Below are 18,504 nucleotides of genomic sequence, written 5' to 3'. Positions count from 1 at the left end.
ATTGAAACTTGCCACTATGTGGTGAGAACTGGCTGCAATTAACAAATCTATTATATGAAGGACCAGAGAGAACCTCATCAATCTACATGCATCAGCAGAGAACTGCAAAACAAGGCTGTATCACATCTGCCTTTTTAAAACTGGAGACTGCTACATCTAGAACATAGAACATAGAACGATACAGCGCAGTACAGGCCCTTCGGCCCACGATGTTGCACCGACATGGGAAGTCAAAAACTAAAGGCCATCTAACCTACACTATGCCATTATCATCCATATGCTTATCCAATAAACTTTTAAATGCCCTCAATGTTGGCGAGTTCACTACTGTTGCAAGTATAGCATTCCACGGCCTCACCACTCTTTGCGTAAAAAACCTACCTCTGTCCTATATCTATTACCCCTCAATTTAAGGCTATGTCCCCTCGTGCTAGCCACCTCCATCCGCGGGAGAAGGCTCTCACTGTCCACCCTATCTAACCCTCTGATCATTTTGTATGCCTCTATTAAGTCACCTAAAATGCTTCATTTAAGTCATCTAAAATGTCTCTCAGCCTGATTCCTATTCCAAGTTTCCCTGTAAAGAAAGAATTCCTGTTAAGTACCAGTGACTAACTAGGCAGCCTGCTGAGCATCCATCTCTTTGAAGAAATTCTACAATAATCCCTGATATACAACTTCAGCTATTGAAACCACCTAAACTACCCTTTTGGAATTAAAACACTATCTTCAAAGAGCCCACTATGACTGATTTTTCTGTGAGAAGCCAACACACACACTATGAACTATTTTTCGGTTTACAACTTGAAAAGTGTACCATTCTCTTGAAATGTATTTTTGTCAAGTGCATATGTGAGTGATGGCATGTTTAGATTTTTGAGGTAAAGGAACGAATAAATAATCCTCTTTATTTAAAACCATGGAAGCTAGCTGTTGCTGATTATTCAAAGATTGACCACACACTCAGGCGTTAAGAAACATACCCGGAGTTTTCACATTCTCCCCGTGGCTGCGTGGGTTTCACCCCCACAACCCAAAGATGTGTAGGGTAGGTGGATTGGCCATGCTAAATTGCCCCTTAATTGGAAAAAAATGATTGGGTACTCTAAATTTATAAAAAACATACACATCTTCCTTTCCAAAAACACACTTATTACAGACAGCAAGAGAAAGGAGTCAAGGGTTTAAGTTTTCTCTTAACCTTGTCTGTAATAATCCAGACATTCATTAGAATGTGGAGCTTACACATGGAGTAATTGAGGTGAGTTGCGTAAGTGCATTAAAGTTGAAACCTGATGCAATAACAACAACTTACGGACAGCATATTTGCCCACGTAAAATGTCCAGAACTGCATCTCAAGAGAGTTATTCAAAAATATTTGACACTAAGCCACAGAAGAGAAATATTAAGGAAGAAGAGTTAGTTTTTTTTTAATAGTCTTAAAGGAGAGGTCGAAGCAGAGATGGCTAGGGAGGAAATGCCAGAGCTTAGGGCTTCAGTGGCTGAAGGCATCGTCATCAATATTGGAGTGATTAAAACTGTGGATGTGTAAGTGTAAGATGTGCAGATATCTCTCTAGGTTGTAGAATAGAAGAATACAGTGATAGGGAGGGGCAAGGTCATGGAGGGATTTGAAAGCAAGGTTGAGAATTTTAGTCAAGGCTTTACTCAAACAGGAGTCGATGGAGTTTAGCGAGTACAGAGCTGATGGCTGAAAGGGACTTGGTGCGAATTAGAATACGAGCAGAAGATGATCTTAGGCTTACGGAGGATAGAAGATGGGAGTATGGTCAAGACTGCAATCTTGAGGTACAAAATGCACAGATGAATGTTTAAGCAGCTGGTGAGCTGGGCAGGAGCTGAGCCTAGTGATGACAATGTGAAAGTAGAACATTTCAATGATGCTGCGGGTGCGTGGTCGGAAACATATCTCAGGATCAATTGCAATACCAAAGTTGTGAAATGATGCTTCCAAACACATTGAGTATTTCCAGCATTTTCTGTTTTTATTTCTGATTTCCAGCACCTACTGTATTTTGCTTTTCTTTACAAAAAATCTGTTTCAGCCCCAAAACAGCTTTCAGGGAAAGAATAGAATCTGTGGTTATGGAATGGAGCTTATGGTGGGACTCATAATCTGGGCTGGATTCTCCAATTCTGGGACTATGTCCCCACACTGATGTGGGAGCAGGACAGCAGCGTAGAGCACTAGGCTCCAGCTGCTGATATGGCCGGTGAATAGCCGGTTCCATGGTCATGCATGTGCACGGCGGCGGCACGCAGCGACCACGCCGTGCTACACGGTGGAGGCCGCTCGCGGACCCGGCCCGCAAATTCGTGCCCCCCCCCCCCTTTGGCCGGCTCGCGCGCCCAGAATGCCCCCCCCCCACAATGCCCCCAGCCCCTAATAAAGTCACCCCCTGATCGTGGATCGGCCCTCCCCCGACTGTGGCAGCACTGGACTGAGTCCACAGAGGCCATGGCGAGTCCCCGACGTGTAAGACCACACGCGACCGCGCTGTCGGGAACCCGGTCGGTCGGGAGCGGAGCATCGGTGGGTGGGCCTCAGGCAATGTCCTGAGGCCGTCGGTACGTGGTGCAGCGTCCTCTCCGAGTATGCCACTTTTGAGGGGCGGAGCATCGCAAAAGTGGCACCACCGCACGGCCGATCGCTGAACACGATTTTGGCATTGGCGACTGGAGAACCCAGTCCAATGGCTTCAATCTTCACACCAACTGGTTGGAGCAAATTTCTGCTCATAAAGTACTGGATTTTGAACAAGCAGTCTGACAATTTAGAGATAGTGGAGTGATGAGGTAGTGGTGAGATTGATAACTTGTAGCCATAAAACCTGATGTGTGCTTTTGGGTGATGTTGCCGAGTGGCAGCATATAGATGAACATAAAGGGGACAGGAATAGACGTTTATGCTGATCGAGTTAAATAGAGAGAGGTGGGATGTGGCATAAAACCTTGCATGAATGTATTGGGATGAATGGGTTGTTTCTGTGCTGTAAACTCTGTAATTTTAAGTAACAGACAAAGGTTTCTTGGTTCCCAAATTGGTTGTTAACTGAATTCTTACTTGACAATTTAACAGCTGAAAAAATGCGGCATCCTTGTGGAAAATAAATAGCATACATCGTCAGTCATACTCTTTATCTGATGCTATTGGTTATGATAACTCCCAGTTTTATCTTCTTACTCAGATTGGTGGATAGTTGGAACCTGAAACCCAAACAGTAAAGTCGATTTTCCTATGAAATGTTAACAAATTAACATTATAGCTCATCAGTGACAACTTGAAATGCTGACAATTTGTATGAATGCTCTCATCATGTCTTCTCTCCCTTTTCAGTCATTCACAGTCTTCACACAAACACAGAGACCATACTCAGTAAATTGCAATGCAATAAAAGCTCTGAAGAAGAATCATGTAGGCTCAAAAGATTAACTTTGTTTCTCTCTCCACAGATGCTGCCAGATCTGCTGCATTCTTCCAGCATTTTCTGCTTTTATTTTAATGCAAGTTCCATTTGTAGGTGTTTCTTTACAGCTGGTATTCTAATATATTTTACTTTTCTGTTATTATAGGCCGACAACCGCAGCCTGCGAGTGGCCCTGAGCAAATCAACATTTCACAGCATCCTTTATCACTCTCAGTATTGGTTGTTAGCCTTGGCACAACTTCACATAGCTCAGATAAAACACCTATGTTCAGAAGGCCTGATTTTAACTGAATGCAAGTGGGTGGGTTTTGAGTGAGTTAACATTTTGCCCAGTGAACAGGAGAAGCTGGTAAAGGGAGGTTATAATGCACAAGTGAGCAGGAGAAAGTGATGGTCCCAAAGGAGAAGCATTAATCTGTAATCAAAATGAGTTTTTTGATGTCCTAAACAAACCACTGCTCAATTAGAACATCTGGCTGTGTGCTGGGAGTGGGCCATACCATCATGTTCCTGTTGCTACTCTGCAGGAAAAAAACAGATGAAAGTAATGGAGCTTCTCATTGGTGCGTCAATGGCTTGGCTGATACGTTGGTTTGATGCAAATTGGCATGTGTCCTCCATGCTAGCCTGAAAAGATGCTGAGGAAAAAGATGACCATGATTGCCAATAACCGTGCTATAAGTATCATAGGGGATAGCACCAGGCTTCCTCTCAGCAGCTAACACAGCCACGCAACTGTCTGCCTCATCCACTTACCTTGAATAGGCATTACCAAGAAGGTGTACCTAAGCCTGTGGCAGTGCAGGCAACCTTGCACCAGTGACACCTTCCTTGGCATGTCACCTCTTGTCCTTCTGATGATGTGTCATGGAGAATTTTCAGTGGAATGGAAATATAAATATCTATGTATATTGCTGGTCTTTAATTTTTTTTTAAAAAAGGAGGTGAACCTAGTATCAAGCAGAAAAACACGAAACCATTGGCTGCTTCATTACACCTGTTATTGAATAAAATTGACCTGTCGAATAAAGGTTCTCATACATTCTGTGCAAGTGAAAGCACAGGAGGTGGACTTCCCGATCAGGCTTGTGTGCCATGTGAAACAGAAACAGTTGGTGAGTTCTGTAATATTCGACCCACCACCAGTCCAGTTCCTCGTGACAATAGCATTTCACCAGAAACTTCTACTCTCACAGGTCCAAATGATTGCTGATGGTTAATAAAATAGAAACATGAAAAACAAAATTCATATGATATGCACATTTTATTTTGTTCCAAAAATAGCAAAATGTATATTAAGGACACTAATATGGAATTGATTGCAGAGTATCTGGCAAATTACTGTCCAATACACAGACTTAAGTTTTGTACCGGAGGTACGGCCACTCACATCCCAATTAATCGTTCAATGGACGTTAAACAATACTTTCTCGGTGTAGATTTAATGCCACTTGCACTTTAGACTAATAAATTCAGTCTATTCATCAGGGATGAGAAATAGAGCAAAAGGTAAATGCCTTTCTGTGTCACTGTCTGTCTGGACTGAGATTTGAACTCAGTCAATACCTGAGCAGCTGGTTAATGCGGAACTGACAAACACAGCATGAAATATGTCTGCGACACTCCAAACCAGCATGAAAAAAAATCCTATTGATGCAAAGGTACCAGTTCAGAACACAATCTACAAATATTCAATCTTTAATTTGTACTGAAAATAACATCTCTTTAAAATAGACATGCACTTCTCACATAAATACAGTTCTTAAAAGTGCCTTAAAATATAAACACATGATAGAAACCAATGCTCCTTCAAAATCGTGTTTCTGAAGCTCCGCGTCTTAACTTGTTACCTAAAAATTCATCATTTTCAAAACTTAGATTGTTATGAGATCTTGAGATCATCAGTAATTTCTCTTTATTTGTATAACTGTTTTTTACAGCAGCCTGTGGCACAGGTAGTGTGTCCATTGGATCTTCTTTGTTTTCCAGTTTCACATAACCCTTACTGTTACTACGGTCAAGCCTTGGCCAGCTTGGGTGTTTTCTTTGCTCTGTTTGTACCGTAAGTGTAGAGGAACCTCTCTCCAAGTCCAAAGACTTTGAATGACAGGACAGCATGTGAAGGGACGTATTTGATCCAAACTCTTTCTTGGGGAAACCTGGCGATAGAAATATTCCCATGGATGCACCAGAAGATGCACTGGGTGGTTTCCCACCTGATACCGTGGTGTTGCTTCTTAACAAACGTGGGTTTGGTGGTTTATATGAGTCATTGACGTCAGTTGATGGCACTGTTAAAGATGTCGTAGATATATGTCTAATCCTACCTTTACTGAGGTCAAAATCCTCTGTGATATTATCAAGTTCAGGCTCATCAATCACACAGTTGTTAAGTTTAATAACTGGGAGTGTGAAAGCACTGATGGATGATGAAACAATAGACTTTGTCTCACACTTTTTAAGGTAGCTTTGAGATTCTGTCTGTAGCCGATAGCTGGAGGCTGATAGCGTTAGGGTTTTTGGGTATAAGAGTGTGTTAATGTCCTTAGGTAGGCCATCCTCTTCCTCATAAGCATTCCATTTCTGTGGAGTGATTCTATCATTAGGCGACCCAGAAAATGACAATAATACATTGGCAGCCAGCTTAGCAGCACATTGGTTGTCAGAACATTTGACATCAGAATTCCCAGACTGTCCAATCCAAGCCCCATTCATATGTCTTTGCTCTTTAACTCTTTGACTATGAATGTCAATAACAGTGGAATAAATATCTTGCATATGTATCACTTTTGTTTCTTTGTCCCTATTTTCATGTAGTATCGCATTAGCACAAATAAATATAAATATCCCTATCCCCATGGTGAAAGGGCCAATCATTTTCATTTTAGCAGAATGTAAGTGCTGTTCAAAAAACTCCATTAATACTCCAGCATGATTTGTTATCACGTGAGACCCATTATCTGGAATTTCAGATTTCGAAGCAACAGGATATTTCTTATCTGCCTCCTGTGGCCAATAACCAAGAACTGCCATTGTGATCCCAACCATCAAAATTAAAATTCCAAGAAAAAGGAAAAATCCTGAAGGTGAATAGAGTCTGATTTTGCCTCTTACTACAACAACATTGGCTTTGGGCTTACGTTTAGGTTTCCTTTTCTCTGGAGCAGAGGATGGAGGAGGAGGATGAAAGTGCTGTGATCGAGCCGAGTCCTGTCTCTTCAGGGCTGCCAGTCCCGTTATTACACCCCCTGTTGCTATCATAGTGTTGTCTTTTTCCTTGGATACAAAAATAGGATAATATATCTTCAGATGCTGGAGCTGAATTTTGATCAATGTGCACAAGACGCATCCTCTAAATAACCATGTACAATAACTCAGAAATATTATTCTTAGGTAAATATTATTCTTAGGTATCCTTGAGTAAATGTTAAAATGAGGAACATCAGTAAATTAAATAAGGAACTAACATTGCTTTAAATTTACTATTGGCAAAGAATTGCACATTTACATCAAATAAATTGTCCCGTTACATGAAGGTGATTGAACTAAATCAATATGCAACAATTAAAATGAGAACTAATTATGGACAGTACAGATGCAACAAAACAATGGGCCGTAAGTTGGCAATGTGAAAGCTTACACCTGTGATTCCCACACTGGGTTAAGCATTTCTCTGATCACTAATCCGTGCCGACAGCTATTGTGAACGTTTCTTCAGTTAGGTGTTTCTTATGAAATCAGGAAAATGTTTACTTAAAATGTGTTTATTATTTCATTTAAAATATCAAAGAAAAAATCTGCATAAATGCAGCAGCAACTGTGCTGCACATAGCAACCAGAGGAATTCTTACCTCTTGCTGAGTTACCACTGCAGCCAAACCAACACGGCCATATAGTACACGGAAGTAAAGCACTTTCCCACAGAAAGGGATGGAAAATTGAAGCACAATTATGGCCGGCCACTCTCAAATAATCCCGAGTGTCGGGTCATAAAGCCAAACTTTCAGTCTTAGTGATCAATTATTGCATTTCCTCCTTGGCTGCGAATGTGGGTGGCACAGAGAAGCAGTAGGAAGGGAAGAGGAAACAATATAATTTAAAAAATTAAGTTCTTTCAGTTTTCCGTAGTTAAAATTAATAGTTAACTGATTTGGTATCCTTCCGTCGCGCGAATTGATGGATTGCGCCTTGGTGGTCAACTCTGTGTTAAACATCCATCATCTGATGTGATTCAGGAGCCCTACTCTGCTTGGGAACCTCTGCCATATCTGCTGCAGAGGGAGATAGGGGGCTAGGAAAATACAGAATTCACCAACATTGATTTTCCTTGGTCCCTCTTTGGGGCCGACTGAGCTTTCCACTCTCCTTGCCTCTAGCAATGCTTCTTCAACCATTCAACCTCCAGAGGTCACATCCCTCTGAATGTATCTCCCATTTTGTCCATGTAATGTCTGCCATTGTCATATCTTGCATGCAGGAGTCCTTGCAGCAGAGGTATGGGCATCCAGCAGATCACGACCCAGTGGCCAGTCCACTGGACAGAAGTTTTTGGATATATGGCTGTCATCCATCCTCTGAATGTGGCTGCACCAGTGCAGATATTATTGGATTAGTAATGAATATTTGCTGATGGAATTAGCATGCTTCTGAACCTCTGAGTTGGTCACCCTGTCCTGCCAAGAGATGCATCTGAGACAATAAAAGGAGGCGACTTCTGCCTTTTGCCTACCTAGTAAATGCTGTCCAGGTCTCACTACTGAAGATGGGTGCCCTCAGGCCTCAATCTTGGTAGGCTCACAGGCTGTTGTTCTTGGTTAGGTTGCTGTTTTTTTACACTCTCTTTTTCAGCTTAGATATCATATCTGCAGATTTTGCAATGCAAGTGTTGATTTCAGCACCAAATCGACAGATCCCTGGTGACTGTGGAGCCTAGATAAGTGAAGCTGGTCAATAGCCTGGTACCGCAATATCCTGGAATGTGGCATTTGTCTTCCTGCAGATTAGTAATTGCGTTAACGTGAAATATGAGTAACAATAGCACATTGTCACGGAGAACTTGCTTCGGGTATATTCCTCAGAATTCCTTTAGGAATTAAATTAGGAATTTCTTCTTTCCGATACATTTTAGGATGGAGAAATACTTTTCAAGATTGTTTGATTGCAGGTCACAACGATAAATTATGCCTGATACAGCTGGCACCAAATATAACATGTAGAACTTTTAAATTAAGTGTAAACAATCATATAATGTTAAGAATTGAGCAATTCCACTGTAAACTTAGAAAATGCAGGAAACAGTTACTGATGATGCAGGAGCAAATGGCTTGATGAGACAAGGATTTGGATATATTATCAGACATTACTTTTGTCTTGTGTTATATTTGACCTGGCAATTCTTTGTATGGTCAGTGGTTTATACAAATGCAAAGCAGTTAGTGTTGAGATATGTAGTTTGGTCCAACCAGTCCATGTCAGTGCTTTTCCTCCATGCAAACAAATATTTTTTGTGCTATCTATTCACCCAGTTACCATGTCAGTTCCAGCTATTTTCTTCAGTCTAATCTTGAATGTGGGAATAATGTCTGCCTCAGTAGAGTGTCTGGAAGTTAATTCCATGGAACTTGCAACCCTCTGTGTAAAGAAGCATTTTTTTGCCTTCAGTTCTAAACCTCCCACATTTAACCTTGCATTTATAGCTTCTCATTCCTGACGGCTGCTATCTCCCAATATCATCCATTACTTTGAGTACTATAAATTCTACAGACGAGAGAAATTTAAATGTTAGAAATGCTGGCATTGCACTGCTTTCTTCACCTTACACTTCAGTGGTCAATCACCTCAGTTCCAAGACACCACTGCAGTGGTTTTAGGTGAAACCAATTTCAGTTGCTTCAATGATTTTGCCTTCATCATAAGGTCAGAAGTGAGGATATTTGCTGATGACAGCACCATTCTCGATTTCTCAGATACTGAAGCACTCCATGTCCAAATTAAGCAAAACAGGGACATTCTTCAGGCTTGAGATAGCAAGTGACAAGTAACTTTGCACCACACAAGTGCCAGACAATGACCACCTCCTACATGAGAGAATCTAACCATCATCCCTTGACATTCATGGCATTACCAGCTCTGAATCCCCAACTATCAATATACTATTGACAAGAAACCGAACTAGACTTGCTATATAAATAATGTGGCTACAAGAGCACGTCAGAAGCTAGGAATCCTTCATAGATGGAAACTTTCCCAGTTTGAAGGCGCTAGAGGACAAATTTAATCTGCCGCCAGGAAACACCTTTAAATATCTGCAAGTACAAGCCTTCCTGAAAAAACAGGTAGTGGCCTTTCCGACGCTGCCGCCACTGAGGATACAGGACAGGGTGGTCTCCGGCACCTGGGTGGGGGAGGGGATGGTGTTGGATATCTACCAGGAACTACAGGAGGCGGAGGAACCCCGGTGGATGAGCTCAAGGGCAAGTGTGAGGAGGAGCTAGGTGAGGAGTTGGAAGCGGGTCTGTGAGCAGAGGTCCTGGGCAGGGTTAATTCCTCCTCATCATGTGCCAGGCTCAGTCTAATTCAATTTAAGGTGGTCCACCGGGCACACATGACGGCAGCGAGAATGAGCAAGTTTTTTGGGGTAGAAGACAGTTGTATGAGGTGCAAGGGCAGCCCTGCAAACCATGTCCACATGTTTTGGGCATGCCCGGAGTTTAGAGTGTTCTGGCAAGGGATCGCGAGGGCAATGTCCAAGGTTCTTAACACACGGGTGGTGCCGAGTCCAGAGATAGCGATCTTTAGAGTGTCAGAAGGCCCGGGAGATCAGGGGGTGAAAGAGGCCGACGTCTTGGCCTTTGCCTCCCTAGTAGCCCGGAGACAGATTTTATTAATGTGGAGGGACTCGAAGCCCCCAAGTGTAGAGACTTGGGTTACCGACATGGCTGGGTTTCTCAGCCTCGAGAAAATAAAGTTTGCCTTAAGAGGGTATACGCTGGGGTTCTCTCGGAGGTGGCAGCCGTTCGTCGACTTTCTCAGGGAAAATTAAAATGCCAGCAGCAGCAGCAATCCGTGGGCGGTGGGTGGGGTGAGTGCTTCATTGGGTTGGTGTGGGAAGACTGGGTCGCGTGGGGTAATGTCTATTTAATTGTTATTATATATTCTCTTTTTGCACTATGTTAATGTTCACTCTAGTTTGTTTTGTTTAATACTGTTTTATTATGAAAAATTCTGCAAAATCTTAATAAAAATACTTTTTTTAAAAAGCCAGGAATCCTGTCTTGAGTAACTCACCGCCTGACCCCCGCAAAGCCTGTCCACCACCTATGAGACACATGTCAGGAATATTCCTCACTTGCCAGATGAATGCAGCTCCAACAACATTCAAGAAGCTTGACACCATCTAGGACAAAGCAGCCAGCTTCATTGGCACTCTTTACACAAACATTCACTTCCTCCACCATCGACAGACAGTGGCAACGTGTACGAGATGCACTGCAGGAACTCACCAAGCCTCCTTCGACAACATCTTCTGGACCCATGATTGCTACCATCTAAAAGGACAAGGTCAGCGGATACATGGAAACACCTTCACCATTCGGAAGTTTCACTCCAAGTCATTCCTCACCCTAATGTCCATTGCTTCGCTGTCACGGGGTTAAAGACCTGGAACTCCCTTCCTAACAGCACTGTGGGTGTACCTACACCACACAGACTGCAGAGGTTCAAGATGGCAGCTCACCACTCACCACCACCTTCTCAAGGGAAATTAGTGATGGTCAATAATTGCTGGACTAGTCAGTGATGCCCTCATCCCAAGAATAAATAAAAAATGTTGAGCAAGTTTTGGATTATCTTGCTTCAGAATCACATTCTGCAATAAACTGCTTCAGGAAGTACAAATAATAAGTATCGATAATTGTGGCTTTCTTCTTATTAAGCAGTCACTTGGGATCAAGGATGGCTTGCTGCCACACCAATTTGATGGATTCTGAGATGACAGGTAAGTGCAATGTGCGAAGTGTCGACATTGCCACATGTGGGGTGGATGGTGCTTGAAGAGTCCAGTAAATGGATGTTGGGATGTTTATGCACACTCTCTGATGTCTCGACTTCATCTCTGCATGCTCCCAAAGCCATTTCTCAATGTGTTCTGCGCCTTCCCGAATAAACCTTCTCCATTTTAGTCAGTCACAAGATGGGGCTCTCTGTGTCGGTATTTGAAATTCTTCAAGGATGCTTTAAAGGCATCCTGAGAGTGTTTCCGTTGTGCTCCTGTGGGTCACCTGCCACGACCAACTCCGAATAGAGTAGTTGCTTTGGGAATATGGTGTCAGGCAGATGAATGACATGTCCTGCCCAATAGGGGGCAGCACGGTAGCATTGTGGATAGCACAATCGCTTCACAGCTCCAGGGTCCCAGGTTCGATTCTGGCTTGGGTCACTGTCTGTGCGGAGTCTGCACATCCTCCCCGTGTGTGCGTGGGTTTCCTATGGGTGCTCCGGTTTCCTCCCACAGTCCAAAGATGTGCAGGTTAGGTGGATTGGTCATGATAAATTGCCCTTAGTGTCCAAAATTGCCCTTAGTGTTGGGTGGGGTTACTGGGTTATGGGGATAGGATGGAGGTGTTGACCTTGGGTAGGGTGCTCTTTCCAGGAGCCGGTGCAGACTCGATGGGCCGAATGGCTTCCTTCTGCACTGTAAATTCTATGAGTAGAGCTGGTCTTGAGTGATTATCACCTGGATGCCCAAAATGTTGGCTTGAGAGAGAATGCTGCCATTGAACCATTTTTCTTGCTACCCGATTTTGAGGATCTTGGAACGGTATCGCTGGTGGTATATGCCCAGTGCTTTGAGGTGCCTGTTATAGATTGTCCAAATGTCTGAAACATGTGAGTGTGTGAGTAAACCATGACCTTAGTCTTGGACAGTCCTCAAATGTTTTAGTCCGAGTCCTCAAATATCTTTTTCCTTCGATGGCTGAAGACTGAACTGGCACGTTTCAAGTGAAAATGAATTTTGTCCTCTATGTCTGCCTTTGTTGAAAGGAGTTTTCCCAAGATATGTAAAATGGTCTATATTTTCCAGGACCTCACCATTGATCTGAATTGATGGGGTGAAGGTTGTGTGCTGTGGGAGTTGGTTGGAAGGACATTCGTGTTCTGGATGTTTGTGGGCCTTTCACTAAATACCCAGAATTGTGGCTTTAACAATGACCACAGTAACATAAATATGAGTCATGTTTCTTGGGGAAGTTTTCATAAGCCTTCTCATGGCAGTGAATTTTGTTTAAAGACACTGGCGCTGGATCCTTAGAATAATGTCTGTGCGGAGTCTGCATGTTCTGCGTGGGTTTCCTCCGCTTGCTCCAACATCCTCCCACAAGCCCCGAAAGACGTGCTGTTAGGTAATTTGGAAATTCTGAATTCTCCCTCTGTGTACCTGAACAGGCGCCGGAATATGGCGACTAGGAGCTTTTCACAGTAACTTTATTGCAGTGTTAATGTAAGCCTATTTACGACAATAAAGATTATTATTAATTATTAATCATTTTCATCATTGACTAAGGCAACAAAATACTTTTTAAACTTGTGGTCCACTAAGAACTGATCACTGGAAAAAGGGAAAAAACAAAATTGTTTTAAAATAAATATAATTGACTGAAGTATCTAGCGACAGGTGAAACTGTGTTGGGTATATAAGCACAATCATTACTTTTCGTGGAATCAATAAATTAATGTTCTGAGCTTAGAATGGAAATTTTAAACTACAAGATAAACTAGTGTTATGGTACATATGGAATCTGCTTTCTTATCTTATATAGACTTGTAGATCAATTTTTGTAACCCAGAAGATTTAATCTTCTAATTCCAAAAAGTCTTTAACATGGCAATGCAAATTATTTTTAAGAATCACAAGAATTTGAGTTACTGAATCACAACTATAGTTAATGTAGTTTTTAAAATTTGCCCAAGTATACCAGAGCATTCCCAATATCAGCAATTTGGAATTTGAACATGTCTTTAACATGGCAATAGGTTCAAAGGCGCTTCACAGAAGTGTAATCACATAAGAATATAGGGGTGCCACGGTGTTTACACTGCTGCCTAACAGCGCCAGGGGTCCAGGTTCAATTCTGACCTTAGTAACTGTCTGTGTGGAGTTTTCACATTCTCCCCTTGTCTGTCTGGCTTTCCTCCGGATGCTCTGGTTTCCTCCCACAGTCCAAAGATGTGTAGGTTAGGTGGATTCGCCATGCTAAATTGTCCTTTAGTGTCCGAAGGTTGGTGAGGTTACGGGGATGGGGCGGAGGAGTGGGGGCTACGTAGGGTGCTCCTTCGGAGGTCGGTGCATGACTTGATGGGCCGAATAGCCTTCTCCTGCACTGTAGGGATTCTATGTTTCTTATACAGACCAAGGCAATGAATGGGATACTAAAATCATTAAAATATTGACTTAAGTAATTTTTAATGAAAATATTAAAAGAGGAATGGTAGAGAGTTTAGGGAGGGTAAATCTGTGGGTGGGGGGTGAGGGGTGCATTGATCAAAAAGATGAGAATTTTAATTAGAGGTAGCCTGGGTGTCAACAGTCTGGTTTAGCTTGAGACAGTGCCAGTGGAGGCAGACACATTGTGGCGAGAGTATGTTGTTTGTGGCTTAGGCCAAAGGCAATGGTTTTCACAATGTTTAACGGGACAAAATTGGGGCTCATCTACAGCTGGATGCCAGACAAGTAAGCTAACAATGCAAACGGAGTGGAGAGGTGGCCGTGAGGTAGAGCTGTGTGTCATAGGAATATACGTAAAACTTGATGTCATGCCTTCAATTATGTCTCAGAGTGTCAGTATGCAGCTGAAAAATAGAAATAATAATAATAATCTTTAGTAATGTCACAAGTAGGCTTACATTAACACTGCAATGACATTACTGTGAAAAGCCCCTAGTCACCACATTCCGGCACCTGCTCGAGTACATAGAGGAAGAATTCAGAATGTCCAATTCACCTAACAAGCACGTATTTCGGGACTTGTGGGTGGAAACCGAAGCACCCGGAGAAAACCCACGCAGACACGGGGAGAAAGTGCAGACTCCGCACAGACAGTGACACAAGCCAGGAATTGAAACTGGGACCCTGGTGCTGTGAAGCAACAGTGCTAACCACTGTGCTACCATGCCACCATGAATAAGATTTTGGGTGAATTCCAGGGGGAACTGTGGGGTTGTGAAGGCAGACCATTGCAAAAGATTATCTAGCTATTAAGGTAGGAGTGCAACTAGGAAGGGGCAATCCTACTCAACTGCCATCAGAGGAGAGACATTAGAGGATGACAGTGTGATGGTAGGTAGTCCTACATCAAAAATAAGCACTATTCATTTTACTTTATACTTTGCCTAAAGTTTTTTTAAATAAATGTAGAGTACCCAATTAATTTTTTCCAATTAAGGGACAATTTGGCGTGGCCAATCCACCTACCCTGCACATCTTTGGGTTGTGGGGGTGAAACCCACGCAAACACGGGGAGAATGTGCAAACAACACACAGACAGTGACCCAGAGCTTGGATTGAACCTGGGACCTCGGCGCCGTGAGGCTGCAGGGCTAACCCACTGTGCCACCGTGCTGCCCTACTTTGCCTAAAGTTAAATGTTACCAATTACACTGAGGTCACAGTGGGGATAAAGGTATCAGTGATGGCGTCTCCAGCATCACCATTTCAATCGTCAAAGGGATGGATGATGGCAACAGATAATAAATACAGCCAATTAACCAACAAGTATGGGCGATACTTCAGCGTAGTATTAAATAGGGATGAGAAATTCCGTATGAATATGGAACTCAATGAAATGCAATAAACCAGAAGAGATCACAAGAGCTATTTGCATACTTACTATCAATCCAGTAATGGTTCCTAGGTATTTTTTAACAGACTAGCCATTTCAGTTCACAATAGCATGTACCTGTGGCTTTGACTGAGGTACGAACCAACTATCTCTCTCTGCTAATGAGGTAACTATTAATTCTAGGCAGTCAGTCAATCTATTTCTTTTCACATTATATTTTCCTTCTTATAGGTGTGCCATCCGTTATTTAAGTCTTTACAGAGTTATATTGGATGTGGATTGAGTTAATTAAAAATAAATAAAAATGGAGCTATCTTTAACTATCCAGCAATATTTCTGAATGTTGCCTTTTATCCGATTGCATTCCATTGAATGTGTTCACTTCATCTATAATCACAAAAAGAGTATTCATTGATTTATAATCTGCAAAACCTTCTTGAAATTAAAATAACATTTTTGGGGAGAAAAAGGGCGATTTAAAAGCTAAATGAAATATAGTCAAAAACAAATACATTTTTATGGCATCAACGCTGTCAAAATTAAATTCCAATTAAATTGAAGCTAATTTTCCCCGCACTTCCGTGTTTATTGTTTACCGGCCTGATGCATGTTCCTTTAAAACAATAACCAATTGTCCTTTGAATGGATACAGAACTCTCCTATTCTATTGGAATCGGGGGGAAAGCAGTGTTGGCAGCAACGTTGGACTTGCTGTCCAGGTGCTTTCAAGCATAAAGGGCTTCGATTTCAAATTCCAAGATTTTTTATTTGTCTCACTATTTAGGGCAGAGCTGCAGCACCTTGGAAACTATACGGAGATCCTCTCATTTCCTCTAGTCGCCAGTTTCAGTCCTAAATGCGTTATCTACATTTGCAACAAGTATCAACGCGGAATCGTCTTTTTTTGCAGCTAGCAGTTTGATAGCCTTCCAATTCACAAGCTTTGGGGATCCACCTCACATTTAACAGCAGAGATTTCATCACTTACTCTATAAAAAGCTCCGAAATTAGCATCGAGAATTAAAGAGACACAGTCACATATCTGTCCTCATTTACACTTCACAGCAACACCTTCGGCAGTCTGTTTTCGCTGTTAGTTTATTATACAATGCAGCGAAATAGTCTGTTTCTCTGGCAGGAAGAGGTTTTGGATTGGTATATTTGCATTGCCTTCATTTTAAATGTGAAGCTCTCACCTGGATGAAACACCGAACTCCTGGAGAATTATAGTCCGTGTAGACGGGTCGAAACTGGAGAAAGGAATCTGTTCAGCGGAGCGCAATCCTACTGTAAACACAATCTGTTCACCAGATCCAGCTCCTCCTTCATTATTCAAACTTTCTCTGTGGCGTCCTTACATAGCTGCCCTTCGCGGGAGGAACGACCCCTTCACTCGACATGCACATCGCGGTTTGCAACAATCCGGACTGCCTTCGCTCGGTTTCATGTTGGCCATTTGGAGCTGGACTCAGCTTGTGGCCCCCGCAGCGATTCCCAGGCTTGGGGAAAGCTGTCACCGCGATAGAGCCAGTTCCACAAAGAGGCGGGCAGCTCCGAGTTTGCCCGCGCACAGCCTGGAGGGACGAGGCAGGGTGAGATGGTCACACAGTCACTGGCTGCCCTGCACTCACACTCCAGCCCGCATGGCGGGCGGAAAAGTTGACTTTATATCAGTTCAGGTCTGCAGAGCGAGAGTGAGTGCAAACAAAAGTATAAATCTGGCAATCAGTCCTCGCGTTTCAAGTTAGTTTCAAATGGCGAACTCTTAAATTAAAGGGCTTAGGGTTTCTTGTAAACTTGCTTCCTGTGATCAGGTGCCACTTACTTGATCAGACTTGAGTCCTCAGCCCAGGATATTCTCTCCTTTGGCTTGCAGAGCTCAGGCTGAAGGCTGAGTTTGGAGGTGTCGGGGAGCACATTCAATCTGGGACTATTCGCCACCACGCGATGCTTCCCTCACACTGAACATGACGCACATTGAAGCTAGGAGCCTCTTTCTGTCTGCCGATCACTCACTCTCCACTCCCCAACCTAACCTTCAGCAACTTCCATCCCGGATTGGCGCTCATTGGTCACTTAGATTTCCTACGTCTGCTGTGCGTTGTTACAGCATCTCTTCCCCGCCCCCCCCCCCCCCCCCCCCCGCCGCTTTCCACATCAGTGGTTGAAACCTCTCTCTGGGAGCGCTGGACAAGGCATGGATACAATGCCCTGAATGTGAATTCACTGGTTAGAGTTCAGTCCATGTGGTCCAATGGTGTAAGGGCGCAGAATGACTGTTACAGTACCCCCTTAATTGGCACAGGAGGCCTCTCCTAGCAAAGTAACAATTCCGCAGTTTGCACTTTTACCTCTTAATATCTTTAATCAATTACCATCGTGATCAAATAACGATCAAATTCAGGTTGATCTGTTTGTGATTACTCAACAATTACGAGAGAAAACTAGCAAAACAATATAAAACACAGGCAGTAAAAGCATCAACAAGTATGTGAAAACGAAATGAGTGACTAAAGTGAGCATTGGTCCCTTCGAAGGTGAGTCCGGGAAATTAATAATGAGAAAGGAGGAAATGGCAAAGGTTATAGGCAAATATGTTGTATCCACCTTCATACCAGAAGACAAAAGAAAGCATCCCAAATTATATTTGACAAGTTTATCGGCGTTCCTTGAGGATGTAAAAGCAGAGTTGATAAAGGAGAACGAGTCAATAAAGTTCTACGTAAGAGGTTCCTTTTTTATTCCTACACAACATAAGGGCATATAGTGTTGGAGGTGAAGTATTAGCATGGATAGAGGGCTGGCAAACTAAATGGAAACACAGAGTTGGATAAATAGATCATTTTCAGGTTGGCAAACTTACAGTGAGTATTGCCAGGATTAATGCTCAGGCCTCAACTATATATGATCTATATTAATAACCTGGATGAAAAGACCAACTGCATTGTAGCCAAATGTGCTGACAATACAAAGATAGACTGGAAAGCAAGTTGTGAGGAGGATATAAAGAGTTTGCAAAGAGATACAGTAAATAAATGTCACCATAGTCTCAGAGGACCATAGGCTGCTTCTCCCCCATAAGAGAGAGCTGACTGGTGGTGATTTAAACTGAGGGTCACCACACCTCAAGTGAGGGACAAAGTTGAGAAGGCAGGGCTTTTATGAATAATGCCAACGATATGGGAATTGAACCGCATTGCTCCTTATCATGAACCAG

The 18,504-nt window shown here is 42.8% G+C and overlaps 1 protein-coding gene across 4 annotated transcripts; it reads right to left on the bottom strand.

Annotated features, from left to right (window-relative positions):
- Positions 1-4,695: 4,695 nt before the first annotated feature.
- Positions 4,696-17,309, bottom strand: tmem200a (transmembrane protein 200A). Of its 4 annotated transcripts, none has more exons than XM_038799821.1 (2): positions 16,484-17,309; positions 4,696-6,726 (listed from the first exon to the last, which is right to left on the bottom strand). In XM_038799821.1, the coding sequence occupies exon 2, from the start codon at positions 6,709-6,711 to the stop codon at positions 5,260-5,262; it is 1,452 nt and encodes a 483-aa protein (XP_038655749.1). In that variant the 5' UTR covers positions 6,712-6,726; positions 16,484-17,309; the 3' UTR covers positions 4,696-5,259. The 4 variants fall into 4 exon arrangements, 3 of the variants coding, with proteins under 3 accessions (XP_038655749.1, XP_038655750.1, XP_038655746.1); XM_038799822.1 differs by having other exon boundaries at positions 17,113-17,309; XM_038799818.1 differs by lacking the exon at positions 16,484-17,309 and adding an exon at positions 10,953-11,889.
- Between the last annotated feature and the right edge of the window lie 1,195 nt (positions 17,310-18,504).

Source organism: Scyliorhinus canicula, chromosome 6, assembly GCF_902713615.1.
Source record: "Scyliorhinus canicula chromosome 6, sScyCan1.1, whole genome shotgun sequence".
Classification (NCBI taxonomy): domain Eukaryota; kingdom Metazoa; phylum Chordata; class Chondrichthyes; order Carcharhiniformes; family Scyliorhinidae; genus Scyliorhinus; species Scyliorhinus canicula.
The sequence above is the reverse complement of the archived record's forward strand: the minus strand, read 5'-3'. Positions and strand labels throughout refer to the sequence as shown.

Excerpts from the sequence above, each read along its gene's own strand:
- tmem200a (XM_038799818.1), bottom strand. The coding sequence starts at position 10,997 with ATGGTAGCAATCATGGGTCCAGAAGATGTTGTCGAAGGAGGCTTG. Across the intron at positions 6,727-10,952 it reads ATGTTGTCGAAGGAGGCTTG|GAAAAAGACAACACTATGAT; the intron begins GTGAGTTCCTGC and ends TTTGTATCCAAG.